We start from the raw sequence: 27970 nt of genomic DNA on the forward strand, positions 1-27970 counted from the left end.
ATGGCTCAACATCTGGCTCAGCAGCTAATATCAACCTTGCTGCCACCCTCTCCCACACTCCCACCAGGTACATCGGGGTCCCAGTTCCCACACTCCCACCCGATACACTGGGGTCCCAGTTCCCACACTCCTACTCAGTCATCAGGGTCGCAGTTCCCACACTCCCACCCGATACACCAGGGCCCTGGTCCCCACACTCCCACCCAATTCATCAGGGTTCCAGTTCCCACACTCCTACCCAATACACTGGGGTCCCAGTTCCCACACTCCTGCACAACTCACTGGGGCCCCAGTTCCCACACTCATCGGGGTCGCAGCTCCCACACTCCCGCCCAATACACCAGGACCCCAGATCCCACACCCACCCGATACACCGGGGCTCCAGTTCCAATGTCCTCTTTAAACTGACCAGGGTCCCATTTCCTGTGCTCCCTTTAAACTTACTTGGGAAATTTATTACAATACCAGGTAACAAAAATGTTGGGATATTAATAGGAATGACGTCAACTAGTCCAGAAAATCTGCTAGTCCGTCATCAAGTTCCTGAGCATGCCAGATTATCAGTTTTACTGTACTTTGTGAGTAAATGCACCAAGTGTTATGACACAAAGCCACAACCAGGTTGATCCTTGGTTCACAAAACATTAGCCCATATCACAGAAGCATTATAATTAGCCTGCAAACATGGAAATTAAAGCAAAAGAAAAAAATTAACCAATTCCTCAGCAAATAACCCAACATCTAAATTCAGAAGTGAACAATGGTGGGGTATTTAATGTCCTGTTAAGAAAATTAATCTCAATGTGATGGTCACATTATGGAAGTGAACCTCTTAGAGTGGAAATTCAACAATTCAACAAGGTGGTGGTGTAGTGGTGCTGGTGGGGTTATCTATACCTTCCAGGAAGACTCTGGAAGAATTAGCAATTCTAGCAGAGAAGGAGAGGAGGGCTCTTTATGATCCAGGCAAATATGGTGATGAACCATAGAACCATAGAACACTACAGCACAGAAAACAGGCCATTTGGCCCTTCTAATCTGTGCTGAAACGGTATTCTGCTAGTCCCATTTACTTGCACCCAGTCCATAAACCTCCAGATCTCTTCCGTCCATGTATATATCCAATTTATTCTTAAAACTCAAGAGTGAGCCCGCATTTACTACATCAGATGGCAGCCCGTTCCATACTACCACCACTCTTTGAGTGAAGAAGTTCCCCCTAATGTTCCCCCTAAACTTTTCCCCTTTCACCCTAAAGCTATGTCCTCTCATACTTATCTCTCTTAATCTAAGTGGAAAGGGCTTACTCACATTAACTCTGTCTATACCTCTCAAAATTTTGTAAACCTCTATCAAATCTCCCCTCATTCTTCTGCGCTCCAAGGAATAAAGTCCTAACCTGTTCAATCTTTCCCTGTAACTCAACTCCTGAAGACCCAGCAACATTCTAGTAAATCTCCTCTGCACTCTTTCAATCTTACAAATATCTTTCCTATAGTAGGGTGACCAGAACTGCACACAATACTCCAAACTTGGACTCACCAATGTCTTATACAACCTCACCATAACATTCCAACTCCTATACTCAATATTATGAATGCCAGGATGCCAAAAGCCTTCTTTACAACCCTGTCTACCTGTGACGCCACTTTCAGGGAATTATGTATCTGAGCTCCCAGATCCCTTTGTTCCTCCGCACTCTTCAGTGCCCTACCATTTACTGTGTATGTCCTACCTTGATTTGTTCTTCCAAAATGCAACACCTGATACTTGTCTGCATTAAATTCCATCTGCCATTTTCTGGCCCATTCTTCCAGTTGGGTCAGATCCCTCTGCAAGCTTTGAAAGCCTTCCTCGCTGTCCACTACGTCTCCAATCTTAGTATCATCAGCAAACTTGCTGATCCAATTTACCACATTATCATCTAGATCATTGATATAGACAACAAACAACAATGGCCCCAGCACAGATCCCTGAGGCACACCACTAGTCACAGGCCTCCAGTCTGAGAAACAATCATCCACTACCACTCTCTGTCTTCTCCTACACAGCCAACTTCGAATCCAGTTTATAACCTCTCCATGGATACCTAGTGTCTGAACCTTCTGAACTAACCTCCCATGTGGGACCTTGTGAAAGTCCTTACTAAAGTCCATGTAGACAACATCCACAGCCTTTCCTTCATCTACTTTCTTGGTAACCTCCTCGAAAAACTCTACAAGATTCGTTAAACACGATCTACCACGCACAAAGCCATGCTGACTATCCTTAATCAGCCCTTGGCTGTCCAAATACTTGTATATCCGATCTCTCAGAACACCTTCCAATAATTTACCCACTACTGATGTCAGGCTCATTGACTTGTAATTACCTGGCTTACTTTTAGATCCTTTTTTAAACAACGGAACAACAGGGGCTACCCTCCAGTCCTCCGGCACCACACCCATGGCTAAGGACATTTTAAATATATCTGCCAGGGCCCCTGCAATTTCTACACTAGTCTCTCTCAATGTCCGAGGAAATATCTTATCAGGCCCGGAGGATTTATCTACCTTTATTCGCTGTAAAGCAGCAAGCACCTCCTCCTCTTTAATCTCTATATGTTCCATAACACTACTGCTTGTTTCCCTTCCTTCCATATACACTATGCCAGTTTCCTGAGTAAATACTGATGCAAAAAAACTGTTTAAGATATCCCCCATCTCCTGAGGCTCCACACATAGACGACCACTCTGATCTTCTAGGGGACCAATTTTGTCCCTTACTATCCATTTACTCTTAATCTACTTGGAGAAACCCTTTGGGTTTACCTTCACATTATCTGCCAAAGCAACCTTCGTCTTCTTTTTGCCTTCCTGATTTCCCTTTTTAGTATTTTCTTACTTTTTCTATACTCTTCAAGTACCTCATTTGTTCCTAGTTGCCTATACCTGCAATACACCTCTCTCTTTTTCTTAACCAGATCGCCAATATCCCTTGAAAACCAAGGTTCCCTATGCTTGTTAACTTTGCCTTTAATCCTGGCAGGAACATGCAAACTCTGCACTCTCAAAATTTCACCTTTGAAGGCCCTCCACTTACTGAGCACATCCTTGCCAGAAAACAACTTATCCCAATCCACTCTTCCTAGATCCTTTCTCACTTCCACAAAATTGGTCTTTCTACAATTTAGAACCTCAACTCGAGGACCAGACCTGTCCTTATCCATAATTAACTTGAAACTAATGACATTATGGTCACTGGACCCAAAATGCTCCCCTGCACATACTTCTGTCACCTGACCTGTCTGGTTCCCTAATAGGAGATCAAGTATTGCATTCTCTCTCGTTGATACCTCTATATATTGATTTAGAAAACTTTCCTGAACACATTTGACAAATTCCAAGCCATTCAGCCCTTTCACAGTGTGGGAGTCCCAGTCAATATGTGGAAAGTTAAAATCCCCTACTATTACAACTTTCTATTTCTTACATCGGTCTGCTATCTCACTACAGATTTGTTCCTCCAACTCTCTGACTATTGGGCGGTCTATAATACAACCCTATTAGTGTGGCCACACCTTTCCTGTTCCTCAGCTCCACCCATATGGCCTCTGTAGACGAGCCCTCCGGGCTGTCCTGTCTACGCACAGCTGTGATATTTTCCCTGACTAGTAATGCCACTCCTCCCCCTTTCATCCCTCCCCCTCTATCACATCTGAAACAACAGAACAAATGAAGTGTTAATTTGGTTGCCTATTGCTGACATTCAAGTTTGTACTCCATACACCTAAAGAGCAGAGCTGAGGATCTTTTTATATGAAAGGTTTTAATGGGAACAAGCAAATGCTGAAACATCAAGGATTATACAGGTGGGAATCTGAAAGTCCCATTGTAAAGTGACTTGGGCTTGAACGTTTAATCTAAGTGTTGGACACAGTAGGAAGCTCCTTTGGAAGGAGAAAGTGAAATGCCGGTGAACAAGGAATGATCAATGGGATACCATGGACTAGCAACACAGAAAAAAAAATCACTAACCATTAAAGGAAGAAAGTGGTGAAGATACCTCAGGGAGAATCTTGGCTTGATATTTGGGTGGGTAGTAGAGAATACAGAGTATACAGGAGAGGCAAGAGTAGTGGGACAAGCCAAGATGCTCAAAGGGAAAACAAATGCACTGACTAAATCTATTTATTGCAAAAATCTGTGTAATTGTAAAATATATCAAGGACAAACCTCTCTCCACAGGGTCATAGAAGTAGCCATTATCCCGAAGAGTACTGAAGACTGTGGGAATTAGATCAGCCAAATAATTTTGGGCAAATGCACGTGCTGCAATCTTCTCTGAAGTTTCTTTCTCTTTCTTTAACACTTCTTGCTGCTGTAACATGCGGCGTTTCTGTAAAATACCATAATAGGATCCAGTATGACAGTGGAAACTCTAATACTGGATGTGAACATTTGTCAGGGGTATCTGAAATTTTACAAACATTTTGTGAACTTCAGTGGCATAACATTGAGAACAAGGTGATATCACAATGCCGGGGCATAAATTTTACATCATAATTCCCATAATTCCCAAGTTACCTTTGACCCCAAGGTGATTACTTTAGAAGAAGATTGTTAGTGTCATCTGCTGTCCAAAATGCCATACATTATTGTCAGAGATGCTCCATCTCTCCACAACCCTTACCCACCTCCTATTCCATTCTGAACAGGACCGACATCCTTGCAGGGAGATTTGCTAGTGCTCTTGGGGAAGGTTTAAACTGAGTCAGCAAAGGAAAGGGGCTCAGAGGAGTTGTTCAGAAGGGGAGACACAGTGACCTAGAGGAGAAAGTGTTGATGTTCAGTAGGCAGAGTAGGAGGGTAAATGCACACAAGGGGAATACAAAACTAAATCGCTTCTATTTTAATGCAAGGAGTCTAACTAGTAAGGTAGATGAACTCAAAGCTGTAATTAGCATATGGGATAATGACATTGTTGCCATCACTGAGACATGGTTGAAAGACAGGCAGGACTAGCACCTCAGTATCCTGAGGTACAGAATTTTCAGGCAAGGTGGACAGAGTGTAAAAGGGGAGGTGGCATTGCACTGTTGGGCAAGGAATGTATTATTTCAACATTGAGGGAGCATACACTGGAAGGCTGCTCAAATATGGCTATATGGATAGTGAATAGAAACAAAAAGGGTGCTGTCACTTTGCTGGGGATATATCACAGGTATAACAGTCAACAGAAGATAGAGAACAGATATGTACACAAAACAGCAAAGAAATGTTATAAAAGTAGGGTTATAGTATGAGGGGATTTCAATTTCCTGAATATTAACTGGGATTGCTTAGTGTAACAGAGTGGACAGGGAACATCTACCTAAAGGTAAGTCTACATCCGTACAGTGGGAATCATTCAAAGGAGAAATAGTGAGAGTTCAGGGCCATTATGTTTCTGTCAGGGTGAAAGCCAAGGGTGACAGTACAGGGAACCCTGGATGTCAATGGATATTGAGGGTTGGATAAAGGGAAAAGAGGAAGCATGTCTTAGGTATAGCGAACTTATAGGGGGGAAGGCCGTCAAGAGTAGGGAGGCGCTTAACAAGGAAATTAGGAAGGCAAAGAGGGGTCACAAAATAGCACTGGTGTACAAAATTAAGGTAAATCCATCTGTGCTTTGAGTATATTATGGGCAAAAGAATAACCAGGGAAAGAGTAGGGCCCATTCAAGACAACAGGGACAATCTGTGTGCGGAACCAGAAGGTATAGGTGAGGTCCGAAATGAATACTTTTCATCAATATTTCACTAAGAAAATGGACTTTTTAAGTTGGAGGATTCAGTGAAGGAGAAGGTGAAATTCTAGTGCAAGTAGGAATATAAAGAAGCCAGAAAAGAACTCAAGGAAATTAGGAGAGCCAGGCAGGGTCATGAAAAGTCCTTGGCAAGTAGGAGATTAAAGAGAATCCCAAGGCATTCTATACATACGTCAAGAGCAAGAGGACAACCAGGGAGCGGGTAAGACCACTCAAGGATAAAGGAGGTGGAGGATGTGGGCGAGGTCCTAAATGAGTAGCTTGGAGAAGGATATGGAGGATAGTGAGATCAGTGTGGAGCTTGATAATATGCTAGGGCATCTTGAGATAAAGAAAAAGATGGTATTGTGTCTCTTGAAGAACACTAAGGTGGATAAGTCCCCAGTGCCTGATGGGATATGCCCCAGGTTATTGAAAGGCAAGACATGAGATTGCTGGGGCCTTGACCTAGATCTTTGTGTCCTCTCTAGCTACTGGTGAGGTCCCGAAGCACTGGCGAGTAGCAAATGTTGTTCCTTTGTTCAAGACGGGAAATAGGGATAATCTTGGAAATTACAGGCCGGTAAGTCTCACGTCAGTGGTAGGGAAGCAATTGGATAGGATTCTTAGGGATAGAATTTATGAGCATTTGGAAAACCATGGCCTAATTAGGGACAGTCCATATGGCTTTGTGCGGAGAAGGTCATGTCTTACTAACTTGAGTTTTTTGAAGAAGTGACCATAGTTATCGATGAGGGTAGAGCTGTGGATATTGTCTACATGGATTACAGTAAGGCATTTGACAAGATCCCTCATGGTAGGCTCATCCAGAAGATTAAGATGCATGGGATCCACAGTGATTTGGCCTTTTAAATTCAGAATTGGCTTGCCCATAGAAGACAGAGGGTAGTTGTCGATGGGACTTATTCTGGCTGGAGGTCCGTGATTAGTGACTAGATCCGTACTGGGACCTCTGCTGTCTGTGATATATGTAAGTAACCGGGATTAAAACATGGATGGGTCGGTTAGTAAATTTGCTGATGACACAAAGATTGGTGGCATTGTAGATAGTGTAGAAGATTGCCAAAGGATACAACGGAATATAGATTAATTGCAGATATGGCAGAGAAATGGCAGGTAGAGTTTAATCCAGCCAAGTGTGAGATGTTGCACTTTGGGAGATCAAACATAAAGGGAAAGAATGCAGTTAATGGCAGGATCCTTAACAGCGTTGATGTAGAAAGGGATCTTGTGTGGCACAAGTCAGCAGTGTAGCAAAGAAGATGTATGACATGCTTGACTTTATTTGTAGGGGCCTTGAGTTCAAGAGTCAGGAAGTTATGTTGCAGCTTCCTGACTGGTTAGGCCCCATCTGGAGTATTGCATTCAATTCTAGTCACCCCATTATAGGAAGGATGTGGAGGCTATGGAGAGGGTTCAGAGGTTTACCAGGATTGCTGCCTGGATTAGAGGGCACGTGCTATAAGGAGAGGTTGAACAAACTAGCGTTGTTTTCTCTGGAGCAATGGAAGCTGTGAGGGGAGACCTAGTAGAAGTTTATAAAATTATGAGAGTCATAGATAAGGAGCTGGTATCTTTATCCCAGGGTCGAAATGTCTAATACTAGAGGGTGTGCATTTAAGGTGTGGGGCGGGGGATGTGGTCGAATTCAAAGGAGATGTGCAGAGTAAGTTTTTTTTTTACACAGAGTGGTGGGTGCCTGGAATGTGCTGCCAGGGGTGGTGGTGACGTAGATACGATAGAAGCGTTTAAGAGGGTCTTAGATAGGTACACGACTATGCCGAGAATAGAGAGATATGGACCATATGCAGACAGAAGGGATTAGGTGTCATTAGCTTAATTAGTTTGGCACAACATCGTGGGCTGAAGGGCCTGTTCCTGTGCTGTACTATGTTCTATGCCAGCCTCCATAAATAAAGAGAAGGTATTCAACGCCTCAGTGGATAAATCCGCAGGGCTGGATGAGATTTATGGGAGGCAAGGGAAGAGACTGCTGCAGTTCTGGGAGAGATCTATAAATCTTAACTGGCCACAAGTGAAGTACCAGATGACTGGAGGACAGCAAATATGGTCCCTCTTTTCAAAAAAAGCAGGAGGGAGAAGCCTGGTAATTACAGAACTGTGAACCTAACATCAATAGTGGGGAAGTTATTGGAAAAAATTCTGAGAGACAGGATTTATGATCACTTGGAAAGGCAGAAATAGCCAACATGGTTTTGTCAAGGACAAATCTCGACTGATTTGGATGTCAATGTAGGAGGCATGATTGCAGATGACACAAAGATTGGTGGAGTTATTGTCAGTGTGGAGGGTAGTCTTAGGCTACAGGGTGATATCAATGTGTTGGTGAGATGAGCTGAGAAATGGCAGATGGAGTTTAAACCTGATAAATGTGAGGTGAAGCATTTTGGGAGCATAATGAGGTTGGGACATATACGGTGAATGGCAGGGAGTAGGAACAGAGTGTGTACAAGTCCAAAGACCCTTGAAGGTGGCAGCACAGGTTGATAATGTGGTTAAGGCAGCATATGGAATACTGGCCTTTATTAGTCAGGGCATTGAACACAAGAGCTGGGAGGTAATGCTCCAACTTTATAAAAACTTGGTCAGACTGCCGCTGGAGTACTATGTGCAGTTCTGGTCACCACACTACAGGAAGGATGTGATAGCACTGGAGAGGGTGCAGAGAAGATTCACCAGGATGTTGCCTGGGATGAAGCTTTTCAATTAAGAGGTGAGACTGGTGAGGCCGGGTCTGTTCTCCCTGGAGTGGAGGGGGGTTAAGAGGGGACAGGATTGAGGTAAGTAAGATAATGGGAGGTATAGGTAGGGTATCTATTTCACCCAGAGGTGAAACAACAATGAAAATATATGCATTTTACACAACAGTCTTCACCTGGAGTGAGCCATACCTTTTCCTCCCTGTAACGTCTCTCCCTTTCTTCCATGCGTTGTACCTCTGCAAGCTCTGCATTGCGAATCTCCTCAAAGTCACGTTGGAGAGCATGCAGATTCGCCAACTCTTCCTCTTCCAAAACCTCCAGAAGAGCTTGTTCAATGGTTTTCCCCACCAGCACTTCCAACATTGGTTTCACTTCAATGTCAAAGTCAAAGAGCTGCAAAAAGAGTTCAATCAGTAGCAGTTGTGACAACGTAATTGGTGCCACTTTCTGCATCCGTGCAAAGCTCGTCAATTATATCAACTTCACAACCAACTTCCATCCTGCCCTCAAATTCACATGGTACATCTCTGACACCTCTCTCCCTTTTCTTGATCTCTCTGTCTCCATCTTAGGAGACAGATTATCCACCGACATCTACGACAAACCAACAGCTACTTCAACTACACTTTCTCCCACTCTGTCATTTATAAGGATGCTATTCCTTTTTCTCAGTTCCTCTGTCTCGCATGATGAGGCTTTCTACTTCAGGACATCCGAGATGTCTCTTTTCAGAAAACAGGGTTTCACCCCCACTGCTATTGATGGAGAGCTCACCCGCATCTCCTCTATTTCCCACAATTCTGCCTTCACCAGATTCCCCACGCCCTCAGGTCCTCACCTACGCATACGCATCCAACATATTCTTTGCAACTTCCGCCATCTACAATGGGATCCCATTGTAAATGGGATTTTTCTTTCTCCTTCTGATCCAACCAACCCCCATCACCCTACCTCCTTTTCCTCCCCCACCCTCTCCATCTGCCCATCACCACACACTCCTCCCACTGGTTCTCCTCCCCACCTCCTTCCCTTTAGTTCATGCTCCACTTTCCTCTCCTATCTTCAGCCCTTTGTCACTTGCACTTATCACCTCCCAGCTTCTGACATCATTCCCACTCTCCCCCCTCCTTCATCTGCTTATCACCTGGATCCACCTATCACCTGCCAGCTCTTGCTCCACCCTTTCCCTCCACCTTTTTATATTGGCTATCTCCCCTCTTTCTTTCTGTCCTGGTGAAGGGTCTCGATCCGAAACGTCAACTGTCCATTTCCCTCCATAGATGCTGCCTAACCTGCTGAGTTTCTCCTGCGCTTTGTGTGTGACAACATAAAGCATCAAAACTGAATGTAATACTCTAAATACTTAACCGTGATATGTACTGTATGCGTGAACCCCTGCAATATCAAAGTGTGACCCAATATATCTTATGGAATTCAACAAGATTTGAAAACGGGCCGCCCTTCCAATCATGTGATCCAGTGTGCTCCCTGACCCCAGCTGGAGGTTGTGTTTCCCCCGGCAGTTTTAACTGAGCCTTTGAAGATGTTGCCTGCCCTCTATCCACCTTTCACATTTCCCTGATTCATCGAGAGAAGCTGTGGTGGAGGGAAAAGGAACCAGAAAGGAAGTATGGTTCCCAAGCTCCTGCATGAACACTAACAAGCAGGCTTGGGCTGAGAGGATTGGCAGCATCAGCGCCATCCACGATTTGGTTTATTGAAGACGAGGTTTACAGATATTATACGAGCAATAACTTGAGTACACCTCTTCATATCTAAACTCTTAACTGTTAACATATTTTTCATCCCTTTCCCACTACTCCTAGCCACCACTAACTGGCCATCTGAATGTAATTACATGCTATAAGGTAGAATTCCAGGATTCAATGATGAAGAATCTACTTCTGACAGTTGCTCAGGATAGAGGATGACTTGCCCCACTCCAGTTGAGGTGATTGATGAGGCCAGGGTGAGTCCCACAGATTCTGCCAGAGGTGCTTGGCAGGACCAGTGGATGATAATTTGGATGTGCTTCTTAAACCACATGCCCTTCACTACTGTGTGCTCCCAGTTCAAGGACTCAGGGTACCATCCAGAATGCTCCTTCTCCACATTTCCATGGAAGCTTTGAGAACTTCACTGAATTTCTTCCTCTGTCCACCTGGTTATCTCTTATCGTGAAAGTTCTGATTAGAATGTCTATTTTGGGCAAGTGGAGGAACAGCACTTCATTTTCTGTCTGGTCCCACCAGACTCAGTATCAAATTCTCCAGCTTCCAGTAATTTATTTTCTCGGCCATTTCTGATGCAAGTCAACAGTCTGTGATATTAGCTCAGTTTTTCTCCCTTTCCATTAGCACAGCCTGACCTACTGTCTGCAACACATCATACTTCTTTGTCACCCAACCCCACAGCAACTCTTACCTCAGGCTCTCACAGATATTCCCTTTAACCTATCCATCCCTCCCTGCCCCCACCACCCCACATCTTCCCTGCAATTTAAAACTAACTTTATTCTCTCTTCTCCAGTTCAGATGATGGGTCTTTGGCCTGAAAAGTAATCTCTGTTCCTCTTGCCACGGCTACTGCCTGACATGCTGAATACCTCCAGTATTTCCTGTTTTTGGACCTGTTTTGGGAAATGTGATGTCAGACATACCAGCAATGCCACCAGCCCAATAGAAGTGACTGAGTATAATTTGGCCCCAAATCTGGGGACATTACCCTGATAGAGGACACTGACATTGGTTTGCTTATCCTTCTAGTGGATTTGAAAGATTTTATGGAGACAGTATTCTCATGTTTCCTTGCAACATAAGTGGCTATTCAGCCTATTAAGTCTATGTTGACTCTCAGAGGAACCCCATTAAACACATTCTCCCCCTTATTTTCCAATAGTCTATTCTCTCTCACAAGTTTATCAACTCCCCTGGTTCTTCTGCCACCAACCTACACAGTAGGGGCAATTTACAGAGGCAAGTTAACCTCCTAATTAACAAATCTTCAGGTTGTGGGAAGAAACCAAAGCACCCAGATGAAACCTATGCGATTGCAAGGAAAATGTGCAAACTTCCCATTTATGGCACCCAAGATATTGGTATTGATTTATTATTGTCACTTGTACCGAAGTACAGTGAAAACTTGTCTTGCATACCGATCATACAGGTCAATTCATTACACAGTGTAGATACATTGAGTTAGTACAGAGTGCACTGAGGTAGTACAGGTAAAAACAATAACAGTACAAAGTGTCACAGCTACAGAGAAAGTGCAGTGCAATAAGGTGCAAGGTCACAACAAGGTAGATCGTGAGGTCAGAGTCCATCTCATCGTATAAGGGAACCGTTCAATAGTCTTATCACAGTGGGGTAGAAGCTGTCCTTAAGCCTGGTGGTACGTGCCCTCAGGCTTCTGTATCTTCTACCTGATGGAAGAGGAGAGAAGTGAGAATGACCTGGGTGGGCGGGGTCTTTGATTATGCTAGCTGCTTCGCCAAAGCAGTGAGAGGTAAAGACAGAGTCCAAGGAGGGGAGGCTGGTTTCCGTGACGTGCTGGGCTGTGTTCACAACTCTCTGCAGTTTCTTGCGGTCCTGGGCAGAGCAGTTGCTTTACCAAGCTGTGATATATCCAGATAGGATGCTTTCTACGGTGCATCGATAAAAATTGGTGAGTGTCAAAGGGGACATACTGAATTTCTTTAGCCTCCTGTGGAAGTAGAGGTGCTCAGGTTTTAATCCAAGTCACTGGAACTGTGAGCCAGAAGCACTAACTGCTGCACGGCCGTGATGCTGTGTTGATGGTATCTTCAGTCTTTCAGGTGCCTCCTGTAGATTATCCAAGCAGGGAGGAGGGCAGGAATATTTGCTGTCAAGTAAACCATGAGCTTTGTGTTGGTTTGAGTTCTTGATCTTCAAACACAATTTTCCTCAGATAGCCTACAGCTGTACTGGTGAATTGAAGGCAATGGTGAGTTTCATCATTGATGTCTGCCTTATTGGATGGTGGCGTTATAGCAGAGGCATGATATTTTTTGCAGACACTCAGCGCATGACCTACCCTCTCATAAACTACAGCGAACGAGTCAACAATGACTTGAAGCTTGGCCTCCCAACACAAACATACACAAGGATGGTCTGTGTATCTTGACTAGAGGTTTGGCTGACCTTGATTCCTGAGTGGAGGCAATGTAGGCTGAACAGTTTCCCATTGGTCCTAAGGTTAGCTCCACTTCAGCGAGAAGCTTATTAGAGGTGAAGTACAGCATTGCAATGAGAAAGATGGAATAAAGTGATGAGATGATGACACAGCCTTGCCTGAGATTTTGTATCAATCTGTATTGAGATTGGTTCTGCTGTGGACCCATTGGGTAGGATCATGGCTTGCATGCCAACATGAGGCAAACACAAGATGGAGGTGAATTTTTGCAGGTACCCAAATTTGAAGAGGTCCTCCACAGTGTTTAAGGATTTAGGGAAGGTGAAAAAGACCACATATAGCAGTTGGCGCTAGAACCTGCGGAAGGAGGAAGTACCACTGCCAGAGCCAATCCAGCTCTGACAAAGGGTGGCCGACCTTTAACGCTGACTCCGTTTTTCTTTCCAGAAATGAGACCTGACCTGCTGAGTATTTCCAGCATGTTCCGCTATTATTTGAAACTTCTCTCATGGCATCTTCTGTTTTGATATCAGATATGCAGCATCTGCAGTTATTTTTTTCCCAAATGACAACATTTGATGACCTACTCTGGTAACCCACAAGACTGTGTGGTTGTGCATTCACAGGATACAAATGTTAACTTTCACTCTGCTGTTAGGATTCAGAAGGAAATGCTGGCTAGATCCAGCTGTTCTGGGATAAGTGGGAAAGCATTGGCTGGAATCAACTGTTCTGGGGGCAAAGTACAGAATCACTGGTGGGATCCTCATTCCATTGAAAACTGGGAACAGCTGGCCTGATCCGCCTGTTCCAGTGTAAAACCAGAAAATGCTGGAAATGCACAGGAGGTCAGGCAGCATTTGTTTAGGTGAAACAGAGTCAATGTTGCAGGTTAATCAGAACTGGGAAAAGTGAAGAAACAAACACGTTTCACATTGCAGAGAATAGTCGAGACCAGGTGAATCCAGATGATGCAAATGATTTTGGTGCCATCTAAGAGAGGGTGGTGAAGGCCTGTTGGTCATAGCTGATTTTTCTGGTGGAGGTGCAAACAGAGAGAGATGATAGCAATACATTGCTGGATAAAGACGAAAGTAGATCTAATATAAATGTTCTTGCTGAGTAAAGTGGGGTTAACTGTGTGATCTTATTCCAGTAAACAATGATGTTCATCTTTCATGATGACTCTGAACTTGAATGTTCATGTTTGTCTTTGTGAGTCCACAGGTGGAAAGTATGGAGCTTCAAAGACCACCATCAAGTTTTGAGTGTATGCTTTGATTTCCAGTTGGCTTGTATTGCTAATACTACAGAGTCTGATGTTCTGATTAATGATTTTTCCTTTAAAAAAGGAAACTACAGCTCTTTGCAAGTCCAAGCCGACAAATTTTAAAAAGGCAAATCAGAAAAATACTAATGGAATTGGGCAATCAGAGCTTGCAAAGCTGCTTGTGGTCTTCAGGTTAAGTTATTTACCAGTTAGCATATGATGCCCCACAGTGCTGTCTATTTGTAGTTTTTACTGCTGTCAGAAACAATCACAGCAGATAAAGGAGCATTTTGTGTGGTGGAGCACTTACACAAGGTCTGAGAAACTAGAGGCCCACTGTGGATAAAACAAAGATATTAGAACATATAAGATGACACAAGGTTTCCTCTGGGTGCTCCGGTTTCCTCCCACATTGCAAAGATGTACGGGTAGGTTAATTTGGGCTTAAAAAACGGGCAGCGTGGACTCATTGGGCCGGAAGGGCCTGTTACCATGCTGTAAATAAAAAAAAATTGACAATTTGAAGCTCAAGCAGATGGGAAAGAACTCATTAGTTGTTATTTTTATACTTTATTTTTGGACTGAAGGTGAGGCAAGATGTAACTTTGCATTCACAGAAACTGATTTTCTCAAAGCAGATTATTTATGAACATAACATATTAGGGTGGCATTCTTAAAAAATGTTGTCACTTACATTCCAATGTACATTCATGTCTGAATCTCATCTGTTCAACAATTTTAACCTTTCATGGTCTCTACCTTCACCCTTGGATACCAATTTACTTTATAAAAGACAAAGCCTCTTTATAAACACTAACTGGTACAGTACACTAACTAACCAACACTAAACCACACATGTAAACACACACTCCACATACTATGTGTAATGTACCTCTCCATCTTCGATCTGTGTGGCCACATCCTTGCCTGATTTCCCAGGGATAAAAAGGGGTGTTGGAGGTTTATCCAAAAATGCATCTGTTTGAGTATCAACATCGACTTCCTCTATTCGATCGCTGAGTTCTTCCAGGTACAATTCTGATCAGTACAGATATGAAAATTAACTTGGAACCTTTTATACATGTTAATATTGATGCAAACTTAGTATTCATACCAGGAGCTGTTTTGGATCTGTCTCGTCACTCCCATTTTTTTCTATTTCCTCATGTGGATGTTATCTAATTATCCATTAATGATTTTGGTTATAGCAGGCATCAGAAATGAACCTATCCATGACTTTGACCAATATTAACACATACACACCTCCAGGAGCTACTGGACAGTTTGCACGTACTAACATCCAGGACAACTTCCTCTTTTTTTTAAAATCTAGACTACTGATTTCAGTTGTACTGTTGATGTTGCAACACTGAATCACAAGCAGGGGACTGAAGCCCAGATCTGTTTACATGTTCACTAGAACCAGATTAAAACAGCAGTAAAATAATGTCTGAGCAAGAATCAAAGGGGAGTTGCTGGGCATGTGAGAGAAAATAAGTTGCAAAGGCATAAGTAAATAACGAGAGGGGGAATAGGACCGTCAGGATTGTACTGGAAGTAACCTGTGGATAGAAAATTTATTTCAAGAACCACTTAGAGTGTTCAATAATTTTAAGTTAGCTGGGCTGTTTTTATGTACGGAACCCAGCACAAGAATGGAAGGCCCAAGTGAGGTGGAGGGAGAAGAAAGAACTCCTAATTATGCTTCAACAACTCCTGCTCACAAACATATCAGTCAATGCATGACAAGGTTTGTTATAATGCACTCTTGAATATAAGAAATACGAACATAAGCAACAGGAGCAGGAGTGGGCCATCTGACCCTCCGAGCCTGCTCCACCATTCATCAAGGTTATGGCTGATCTTCCACTTCAGCACCATTTTCTAGCCCTACCCCCATATCCCCTGATTCCCTTAATATCTGGAGATCTATCAGTCTGTTTTGAATGAACTCAGTGACTGAGCCTCCACATTCCAAAGACTAATCACTCTCAGATGAGGAAAAATTTCTTCAAAGTTCTAAATAGCCTACCCCTTATTCTCAAACTGTGCCCCTGGCCCCAGACTCAGGGGAAACATCGTCCCTGCATTTGGCTTGTTGAGCCCTGCAACAATTTCATAAGTTTTGTTGAGATCTCCTGTCATTCTTCAAACTCTAAGGAATACAGGCCAAGCCTCCTCTATTACGGCAAATCCACCATCCTGTAACCAGTCTAGCGAATCTGCGCTGAACTGCCACTATAGCAAGTACATCCATTCTTGTGTAGGGAGACATAAACTGTACACGATACTCCAGGTGTAGTCCTACCCTATACACTTACAATAAGACTTTCTTACTCCTGCAATCAAACCCTCTCATTGTAAAGGCCACCTAATTGCCAGCTGTACATACACGTTGGCGTTCTGCATCAACATTACCCAATCACTTATCATTTAACAAATATGCTGTTTTCCTATTTTGTGAACCAGAGGAAATGGTCTCATATTTTTCTGCATTATATTCTATCTACCGTGTACTTGCCCACCTAGTCAATTTATCCACACCCAACTGAAGCTTCCATCCTCACAATCCCACCCAGTTTAAAGCCATCAGCAAACATGGTAATATGACATTTGGCCCCCTCAGCTAAATCATTGATATAGATTGTGGACATCTGGATTCCAAGTACCATCCCTCTAGTATGTCACTAATCACAGGCTGGCAATCTGAGAATGATCTGTTTATTCTTGCTTTCTATCTATTAACCAATTCTCAGTCCATGTCAGTACATTACCACCAGTTCCAGATGTTCCCATCTTGTTGCCCAACCTCCTGTGTAGGAACTTATTGAACGCCTTCTGGGAAACCAAATACACCACTTCCACTGGTTTTCCCTTATCCATTCTACTAGTCACATCCTCAAAGAACTCCAGCAAATTAGTCAAACGTGATTTACTTTTCATAACTCCATGCTGACTCTTCTCAATCCTAGTATTCTGTTCAACGCATTCCACCATTACAACATAGAGTCGTACAGTAATACGGCATGGAAACAGGCCCTTTGGCGCAACTCGTCCATGTCATCGAAAGTGCCCACCTGAGCGAGTCCCATTTGCCTACATTTGGCCCACATCCCTCTAAACCTTTCCTATCCATGTACCTGCCCAAATATCTTTTAAATGTTGTAATTGTACCCACCTCTATCACCTCCTCTAACTCTTCCATGTACCCACCACCCTCTGCATGAAAAGCTTGCCTCTCAGGTTCCCTTTAAATCTTCCTCATCTCATCCTAAATCTATGCCCTCTAGTTTTAGACTCTGTGAAAAAGACAGTGACTATCCACCTTATCTATGCCCCTCATGATTTTATAAGCCTCTATAAGGTCATCCCTCAGCCTCATATGCTCCAGGGAAAACGGTCCCAGCCTATCCAGTCTTTCCTTATAACTCAAGCCCTCCAGTCCAAGCAACATCCCTGTGAATCTATTCTGCACCCTCTCTAGTTTAATCACATCCTTCCTATAGTTGGGCAACCAGAACTGCACACAATATTCCAAGTGCAGTCTCACCAATATCTTGTACAGCTGTAAGATGATGACCCAACTCTTGTACTGAGTGCTCCAACCAATGAAGGCAAGCACGCCAAATGCCTTCTTCACTACCCTGTCTCCCTGCTTTGTCACTTTCAGGGAACAATGCACTTGTACCCACAGGTCACTCTTTTCTACAACTCTCCCTAGGGGATGGCCATTGACTGTATTTGTCCTGCCCTGGTGTAACTTCCCAGCATTTTCCCTATTACTGATGTTAGACTAATGGGTCAGTAGTTCCCCATTTTCTCTCCCCTTCCATTCTTAAATAATGGAACCACATTTGCTACCCTCCAATTGACAGGAATAATTCCAGAATCTGTATAACTTTGGAAGATGACAACCAGAGCATTCACTATCTCTAAAGTCACCTCCTTCAAAATTCTGGGATGTAGATCATCAGGTCCCTGGGACTTATCAGCCTTCGAGCTCACTCACTTCTCTAGTACAAATGTTTGACCAATAGTTCCTTCAGTTCCTCATTCTCACTAGATCCTCAATTCTCTGATATGTCCAGCAGATTCTGTGTGGCTCCTTCCATGAAGACAGACACAAAGTAATTCATTCACTTGGCTCGCATAATCAAGTTAGAATCTATAAGAGCAGAAGAGAAGGAGGGAAGGGAAAAATGGAGGAAGTGGCCACAGTGTATTTGGAGGACAAGCAGTAGAAATCAACTAATACCACACCATGGTATTTTTCTAGATCTGAAAACAGTGCTTCATATAACAAAAATTCAGTAGGAATGAGTAAATAGTACAGTCACTGCAGATGCTAGTCACAAAATGCACACATTTTAAACAATTGCCTATCTGTTGTAATTGGTGGATGTGACATTAGATGGTGCTGCAGCACCTCCTCTATTGCCCACGCACTGTACCAGCCAATCTGCCCCAGGCTCACCACAATGGATGCGTCAACAATGTTTCACATTTACCACATTCTCAGATTCCACTCACTTTTCCAAAGTCAAACTTTGGTTCCCAAATCTCTGAAATCCACCTCCCTAGCCTTGCTGGTCATCTGAACCTTCCTTAGCTGTCTCCAACCCTCCAGATTCCAGGATTCCCACTCACAAATAGTCTTAAAATTCAAAATATGCCCTCAAATGCTCCTAAACTCAGAAATCTTTCCCCACATACTTTTGAATCCACCACTAACCTCTAATTGGGCTGGAGGGCCTGTTTCCATGCTGTATTACTCTATGACTCTAATTCCAAGATACCTAGTATCCTTAAATCTACCTCTCCAGAGTTCTTGGAATTTTCTTCCAATCATTTTCATTCTAAAACCCCTCAGCGCATTTGAAGTCCCAGATTCACTACTTCTCTTATAAGACTTCCAATTCACAATTAGCTTGGGAGGTCTGGTGGTGTCCTTAAAGAAAAATCACAATTTGCAATGTTTTTTTTCTTCCTTGTGTTGCAAGGTTGAAATATCCAGGAAGAGACACAGAAAATGTAGGAGCTTTAAATGGCATATCCCTTGTTCTGCAATCTCCAGCCATCCCTAGCATCTGGTCATAGAACATAGAACAGTAGAGAACAGGAGAAGGCCCTTTAGCCCACCATGTCTGTATAGACTATGAAACCAATTTAAATTAGTCCCATCAGCCTGCACATGGTCTACATTCCTCTATTCTCTGCTGGTTCTTGCATCCGTCTAAATGTCTCTTAAATGTTGCTGTCGTACCTGCCTCCATCACCTCCTCAGGCAGTCCATTCCAGGCACTTACCATTCTCTGTGTAAAAAAAACATGCCTCGCAAATCTCCTTTAAACTCCCCCCCACCCCACCCCCACCTTAAACCTATGCCCTCTAGTATTTAACATTTCCATCCTGGGAAGAAGACTCTGACTATCTACCCTATCTATACCTCTCATAATTTTATAAACTTCTATCAGGTCCCCCCCTTTCAGCCTCCAATGACCCAAGGAACACAATCTAAGTTTACCCAACTGGACCTGTCAGAATTTTATAGGTTTCCAAGAGATCTCCTCCCATTCTTCCAGTGAACATAGGCCTAACTCACTCTTCTCTATTCATATGTCAGGCCGGCCATCCCACAGGTTCCTTTATCGTCAACTGAGGAACCAACACTGCACGCAAAACTTCAGGTGGGGTCTCAGCAAGGCCCTGTACAGCGATAGTAAGACAGCATTACCAAGATCCTCTTGCAATGAAGGCCATCATACCATTTGCCTTCCTAGCTGCTGACTGCACAGGAACACTTGCTTTCAGTGAATGGTGAAAACAAGTGAAACCCAGGTCTTGTTGTACCTCCTCCTTTCTCAGTCTCGTCATTTAGGTAATAATCTGCCTTTCTGCCCCAAGAACCAAACTGGATAACCTCACAGTTATCCCAGTTAAAACAGCATCTGTCATGCCCACTCACTCAACTTGTCTAAATTATATGGCGCCTCTTCATCTTGCTCACAGCTTATATCCTACCAGGCTAATATTTTCTATTCTGGATCACAAGCCTGCTGTGTAAATCTTTCATAATACTGAAGAGTAAAGAATCAAGAAACTTATCAAGAAACTAAAATCGGTACCTCAGCATGAAGTCTATCAGATTACTCGGCATGAAGTTAAAAGCAGTAGCCCTTAACAGTGAGAACAGGCACCATGTTGAACTGATCCCTACCTGTTTGTACCTCGGTGTGTATCCTGCCCTCTAGAGGGAGTGGAGTTGTGGTTTGTAACTGTGCTTTGGCTCGTCTCCTGGCAACTGCCCTCCTCTGTATTTCTTGCTGTCGCTGGATCTCAATAGGGTCAGGCTGGGCTGTCTATTGGTTTGGTAAAATGTGAAAAGTACATTTTTTTACAGCTCGATGTTTATTTAATATAAAAAAAAGCATACCATTAAAGCACACATTAAAGGAAACTCAGTGACTCTGAATATGTCTATGAGTTTGAAAATCTTTTGTCAGACTATTGCATATTCTAACCACTCTGTTTCATATTAAATTCTTTTTGTATTTGCCTCAAATATGTGCTTTACCAACACTTCACAAACCTAAGGACCTCCATCAGGAACTCATTTTTTCTTCACAACTATTATCAAGTACATTGGTTTATTATTGTCACATGTACTAAGGTACAGTGAAAAACATATCTTGCATACTGTCCATACAGATCAATTCATTACAACAGTGCATTGAGGTAGTACAAGGGAAAACAGTAACAGAGTGCAGAATAAAGTGTTATAGTTACAGAGAAACTGTAGTGCAGGTAGACGGTAAGGTGTAAGGTCATAATGAGGTAGATTGTGAGGTCTACTGGGGAACTGTTCAATTGTCTTATAACAGTGGGATAGAAGCTGTCCTTGAACCAGGTGGTATATGCTTACAGGCTTTGTAAATTCAGCCCAATGGGAGGGGGGAGAAGAGACAATGTCTGGGTCGGGCAGGATCTTTGATTATGCAAGGCAGTGAGAAGTGTAGACACAATACACGGAGGGGAGGCTGGTTTCCATGATGTGCTGAGCTGTGCACTCTGCAGTTACTTGTGGTCCCGAGCAGAGCAGTACCATCCATCTGGATAGGATGCTTTCTATGGTGCATCAGTAAAAATTGGTGAGGCTCAAAGGGGACATGCCAAATTTCTTTAGCCTCCTGAGGAAGTAGAGGTGCTGGTGAGCTTTTTTGACTGTGGCATCAACATGATCAGACCAGGATAGGCTATTGGTGACGTTCACTCCCAGGAACTTGAAACTCTCAACCCTCTTGACCTCAGCACCATTGATGCAGCCAGCAGCATGTGCACTGCCCCCCTTCCTGAAGTCAATAACCAGCTATTTTGTTTTGCTGATATTGAGGGAAAGGTTGTTGTCATGACACCATGTCACTCGGCTCCCTATCTCCTTCCTGTACTCTGACATTATTACTTGAGATACAGTCCACTATGATGGTATCATCTGCAAACTTGTAGATAGAGTTAGAGCACAATCTGGCCACGCAGTCATGAGTGTATAGGGAGTAGAGTAGGGAGCTGAGGTCGCAGCCTTGTGGGGCACCGGTGTTGAGAATAATCGTGGCGGAGGTTTTGCTGCCTATCCTTACTGATTGTGGTCTGTTGGTCAGGAAGTCAAGGATCCAATTACAAAGGGAGGTGTGCAAGTGAAAGGACAGATGTTGCATCTCCTGTGGTGGCATGGGAAAGTGTCAGAAGATGGGAGCAGTAAATGCTACAGCGTCACAAAGGGAACTATCCCTTCGCAAAGCTGAAAGAGGAAGAAACATGTCTGAATCTTGTTGAAACTGATTGAAATTGCAAATGATGACCAGCTGAATGCAGAGGCTGGTGGGGTGGAAGATGAGACCAGGGGAACTCTGTCCTTGTCTGTCCAGGAGGAAAGAGAGTGAAAGCAGAAGTGTGGAAATAGATATGATGCGGTCAAGGGCTCTGTTCACTATGGTAGAGGGGAAAGCATGGTCTTGGAAGGCATTTCGAGGCTTTTTGGTCGACACCTTTTCAAAGACTAGAAAGGAGTGTAAACAAGGCAGTCTTTCTCCCTCCATTACTACAGTCTGACTCATGGAGCATGTCTTATAGCAATGCCATTAGCAACATGTAACACAAACAAAGCAGCACAATCAGCCTCATACGTGAAGAGCAGAAGGATGACTAGAGTAAAGTTAGGTCCGATTAAAGACAAAGGTGGGAAGTGGGTGAGGTTCTCAATGAATACTTCTCTTCAGTATTCACCAAGGAGAGGGGTCTTGATGATGCTGAGGACAGTGTTGGTAAGGGTAATGTTCTAGAGTATGTAGATATCAAGAGAGAGGATGTGTTGGAGCTGTTAGAAAATATTAGGACAGATAAGTCCCCGGGGCCTGACGGAATATTCCCCAGGCTGCTTCGTGAGGTGAGGGAGGAGATTGCTGAACCGTTGGCTAGGATCTTTGAGTCCTCGTTGTCCACGGGAATGGTACCGAAGGATTGGAGGGTGGCAAATGTCCCCTTATTCAAAAAAGGTGGTAGGGATAGTCCAGGGAATTACAGACCAGTGAGCCTTACGCCTGTGGTGGGTAAGCTGTAGAAAGGATTCTAAGAGATAGAATCTATGATCATTTAGAGAATCATGGACTGATTAGGGACAGCCAGCATGGCTTTGTGAAGGGAAGATCCTGCCTCACAAGCCTGATAGGGTTCTTTGAGGAGGTGACCAGGAAGATTGATAAGGGTAGTGCAGTAGATGTGGTCTACATGGATTTTAGTAAGGCGTTTGACAAGGTTCCGCATGGTAGGCTTCTTCAGAAGGTCAGAGGCCAAGGGATCCAGGGAGGCTTGGCCGTGTAGATTCAGAATTGGCTTGCCTGTAGAAAGCAGAGGGTTGTGGTGGAGGGAGTGCATTCGGATTGGAGGTCTGTGACTAGTGGTGTCCCACAGGGATCGGTTCTGGGACGTCTACTTTTCGTGATATTTATTAATGACTTAGATGAGGGGGTGGAAGAGTGGGTTAGCAAGTTTGCAGATGACACAAAGATCGGTGGTGTTGTGGATAGTGTGGAGGGTTGTTAAAGCTTACAGAGGGATATTGATAGGATGCAGAGCTGGGCTGACAAGTGGCAGATGGAGTTCAATCCGGAGAAGTGTGAGGTGGTACACTTTGGAAGGACAAACTCCAAGGCAGAGTACAAGGTAAATGGCAGGATTCTGGGCAGTGTGGAGGAGCAGAGGGATCTGGGGGTTCATATCCACAGATCACTGAAAGTTCCTCACAGGTGGATAGGGTAGTTGAGAAAGTTTATGGGATGTTAGCTTTCATAAGTTGTGGGGTTGAGTTTAAGAGCCATGAAGTAATAATGGAGCCTTACAAAACTCTGGTTAGACCATACTTACAGTACTGTGTCCAGTTCTGCTCGCCTCATTATAGGAAGGATGTGGAGGCGTTGGAAAGGGTGCAGAGGAGATCTACCAGGATGCTGCCTGGATTAGAGAGTATGGATTATGAGGAGAGACTAAAGGAGCTAGGGCTTTACTCATTGGAAAGAAGGAGGATGAGGGGAGACATGATAGAGGTATACAAAATATTAAGAGGAATAGATAGAGTGGACAGCCAGCACCTCTTTCCCAGGGCACCAATGCTCAATACAAGAGGGCATGGCTTTAAGGTAATGGGTGGGAAGTTCAAGGAAGATGTCAGAGGGAGGTTTTTCACCCAGAGAGTGCTTGGTGCATGGAATGCGCTGCCTGGGGTGGTGGTGGAGGCTGATACGTTGGTCAAGTTCAAGAGATTGTTAGATAAGCATATGGAGGAACTTAAGATAGAGGGATATGTGGGACGAAGGGGTTAGATAGTCTTAGGTGTGGTTTGAAGGTTGGCACAACATGGTGGGCCAAAGGGCCTGTATTGTGCTGTATTGTTCTATGGTTTAACTGTCTCCACCCATTTGACCTGGTCTCACTCAATCAGAGAAATTGTCCAATCCATCTTTCCTGCCACCTTCTCTGCAACTTAAAATTACCATTTTTATCTCTCATTCCTAGACCTTCAACGTGAAACATTGGCTTGTTTCTCTCACTATAGATGCTGCCTGACCTGCTGAGTGTTTCCAGCAGTTTCTGTTTTTATTTCATATTTCCAGCATCTGTATTTTTTTGTTTGATTTTAACAGCTCTGGAGGTCTGGGTTTGGTCCTCACCTCAGGTACTGACTATATGGAGTTTGCACATTTTTCTTGTGAACTCTGAGTTGCTATTACCCGCATCGCCCAACACCACCCCCCCCAGTACTCCACTTTCCTCCCAATTCCAAAAGACATGCTGGTAAGTTAAATGATCACTGTAAATCACCACTTGGTGTAAGTAAATGGCAAAAGAATCAAAGGGAAGTCCGTGGGTATGTAAAGAATGAGTTGCAGAGGGGGAATGAGACTGATGGGATCAGTCTGCTGGGAGCCAGCACAGCTTGATGGGCTGAACAGACTCCTTCTATGCCATAATAAGGTTAAGCACTGTTAGTCCAAATATTTTCTGATGATACTTACACTGTACATGGATTTCATCCCACTCTAATTATTGCTTCCTATCCTTCTAAGATTCATAGAGTTAAACAGCACAGAAACAGACCCTTCAGCCCAACTCATCCATGTCAACCAAGTTGCCTACCTCAGCTACTCCCATTTGCCTGCGTTTGGCCCACATCCCTTTAAGCATTTCCCATCCATGTATCTGTTCAAATGTCTTTTAAATGTTGTAATTGTATCTGTCTCTACCACTTCCTCTAGCAGCTTGTTCCACATACCCGCCACACATCAGTGCAAATGCATCACTGTTGCCTACTTCACCCATGCCGTGGCAAACAAAACATTTTCAACCATGCATAAAGAAATACCTTACTTCTTATCTGATGTTTCCATACATTTAGTTTTCTCATATCCATCCTGTTCCCAAACATGGTCAACCAAGATGCTAATTTTAAAAAAGAATCCTCTTTTTTTTCCTTTTCCTTTGGAAATTAAACCCAGAGCTTTGCATTCCATGTCATTACTTTAGTGGTTTATGTTACTCTCAGATAGTTATATGCCTCTTCCCCATTCATGTTCATTCTTCCCCATGAGTGAATGGTATTGAATTTAATTTGCTGTTTATGTATCCGCACTTCAAGTCTGTTTATTGCTTCCTGTCTTTGTTGCTGTCGTCTTCACCTATACCTTCAGTTTAGTATCATCTCCAAATTCCAACTCAAAGACCTCCAGCTCCTGAGTCTAACCACTAATGTGTAGATGCCCAAACACAGTTTCTGCAACATACAGATAGAAGTTTGTAAGATTATGAGAGGCATAGATAGAGTACGCAGCTGGTAACTTTTACCCAGGGTCGAGATGTGTAATACTAGAGGGCATACATTCGAAATGTCTAATACTAGAGTGCATATATCTAAGGTGAGAAGGGGTAAGTTCAAAGGACATGTGTGGGACAAGTTTTACTTTTACACAGAGTGGTGGGTGCCTGGAATGTGCTGCCAGGGATAGCAGTGGAGGAAAATACTTTTGAGCATTTAAAAGGCTCTCAGATAGGCACATGAATGCGCAGAGAATGGAGGGATATGGATATTGTGTAGGCAGAAGGGATTAGTTTAGTTAAGCGTTTAATTAGTTCGGCACAACATCATGGGCTGAAGGGCCTTTTCCTGTGCTGTACTATTCTATGTTTTATGTACTGAAAATGATGAAAAGGGCATTTAGCACACTGGCCTTCATCAGTCAGGGCATTGAGTATTGGAGTTGGGACATTATGTTGCAGTTGTATAAAGTCATTGGTGAGGTTGCATTTGGAGTACTGTACAGTTTTGGTCACCCTGTTATAGGAAAGACATGGTTAAACTGGAAAGTGTGCAGATAAGATTTATGAAAATGTTGCCAGGACTAGAGGGCCTGAGTTTAAGGGAGAGGTTGGCCAGGCTTGGTCTTTATTCCTTGGAACGTAGGAGGATGAGGGGCAACCTTAAGAAATGTTTAAAATTATGAGAGGCATAGATAAGGTAGATGGTAAGAGTCTTTTCCCCAGGGTAGGGGAGTCCAAAACTAGGGGGCATATATTTAGAGTGAGGGATTTAGGGTGAGAGGGGAAACATTTAAAGAGGGACCTGAAAGACAACTTTTTCACACAGAGGGTGATGAGTATATGGAACGAGCTGCCAGAGGAAGTGGTTAAGGCAGGTACAATAGTATCATTTAAGAAGCACTTGTACATGGAGGGGCGGGGCTTAGATGGCTATGGGCCGAATGTAGGAAATTGGGACTAGCTGGGTGGGCACCATGGTCAGCATGGACTGGTTGGGCCGAAGGGCCTGTAACTGTGCTGTATTGCTCTATAACCCTATGACTCTGCTGCTTTCTGACAAATAAATCTCAACCAACTTTTTTTTTGCTTTGGTGGTAGTCTTCTAATCTATTCTGTTACCTGGTCCATAATTCAGTAAGCACCACTATTTGTCACATACCTTGCCAGCATCTCATCAATGGACCTTGAATTTGTTTCTGCTTTGCCTACCCTCTTATTTCTCAATAGGCTTAATTAAATGTACCCAACCGTTTACAAATCCAAAGTTTTTTTTAAAAAATGATATTCTCCACCTCTAATTTTTTTTATTATCTGATTTTTTAGTAAAGATTCTGGATCATACCAGTCACTGCTGCTTATCTAATTATCTTTTTTTAAGATAGGAGTTATACGTATGTTTTTTTTACCAGTCCCCCAGCATTATTGCACTTTTTTATAACATGCATATTAGTCTCCCTGTTTTGACACAATAAAAGGAACCATGTACATTCCATATTTCCTTTTATCCCACTTTAATTTTGTTGTTATAATATTCTTCTTGACTTCCGTAACTGAAAGTTCCTCTTTGTTATGCTTCTCACCGAAACTCAAGGCAGAACACCCAATGGGTGTCCCGACATTTCCATGCAATTTCAGACTTTAATATTCCAATTTTTCTTAGTTATCTATGCACTCACAGAATACTTGGTGTTTTACTTTTATATGCTGATGCTCTCAATTCATTTCTTTGCTAAAGTCATGATATTACATTTCTTATCCTGTCCTGTTTTTGTGGTTTCTGTTTCAAATATATTTTACCTTCATCTTTTTATTTATTCATTCTTGGTTAGTTTGTTACTTTTAGTGAAATTTGTTTCTCCAAACAGATTTCTCTTTTAAATACTGCCCCCTGTTGTACTTTTTGTCAATATTCTCCTCCACAGTTTAAAAGATGAGAGACAGATCTCAGCGTATGCTAAATGCTCACACAGGCCTTCTGGTTTTAAAAATGGCTTTAAGCACTAGATGTGAAGATCTTATCTGGAATTGCCTGTACTCAACTGTGAACTGAATTTTTGATTCAATATGTGCACCGTCAGTGTAGGAAAATCAATCTCTTCTATTTAATTAAAAATTGGCTAATATAATCTTGAGTAATAAGCTGGAATCATGCTCTATACACTTACCAAAGGGAGTGTGTGCTGTGCATAAGTGTTTCCTCGCACCACCCTTCTGTCGTACATGATGTTTCCGTAATAGGTTGTTGTACATCTCAAAAGTAAAAGAATAAGTTAGTATGCACTTGTAATATCATGTACTTGCTTAATCTGTTCTACAAGTTGTCATCAGAATATTTTACAAATGAAAAGTACATAAGGGAAAACAATGACAGTGGCACAAAAGGACACATGGCTAAAATAAACCATGACACAAGGACGACCATGGAGAGTTTCACACTGAACTGACGTACAGTAGTTGGATAAGCCAGCACAAGAGTTACATTATGTGGCAGTAGGAGGGACACAAGGCACTTCTAATTCAATCACAGTAGCAGGAAATTCAATTTTAGCCACAATAAAATGACAAGGTTGCACAGTATTAAACTAAACCATGATGGTGTAACAAGGCAGCAGAATGTTCAACTAAACTAGATGGCATGACAAGAGGGCACAGTGTTAAACTGAACATTGAG

General features: G+C 43.1%; 1 protein-coding gene across 1 annotated transcript in view; it reads right to left on the reverse strand.

Annotated features, from left to right (window-relative positions):
• Window positions 1–27970, reverse strand: part of rsph3 (radial spoke head 3) — a 40166-nt gene that overhangs the window by 9040 nt on the left and 3156 nt on the right. Inside the window, exons 2-6 of the mRNA XM_052011968.1 lie at window positions 27465–27549; window positions 20153–20294; window positions 14828–14973; window positions 8700–8903; window positions 4215–4377 (exon numbers count right to left, since the gene is read on the reverse strand). Coding sequence (XP_051867928.1) covers window positions 4215–4377; window positions 8700–8903; window positions 14828–14973; window positions 20153–20294; window positions 27465–27549 — 740 coding nt within the window. The remainder of the gene's footprint in view (window positions 1–4214; window positions 4378–8699; window positions 8904–14827; window positions 14974–20152; window positions 20295–27464; window positions 27550–27970) is intronic.

Source organism: Pristis pectinata, chromosome 3, assembly GCF_009764475.1.
Source record: "Pristis pectinata isolate sPriPec2 chromosome 3, sPriPec2.1.pri, whole genome shotgun sequence".
NCBI classification, from domain to species: Eukaryota; Metazoa; Chordata; class Chondrichthyes; order Rhinopristiformes; family Pristidae; genus Pristis; species Pristis pectinata.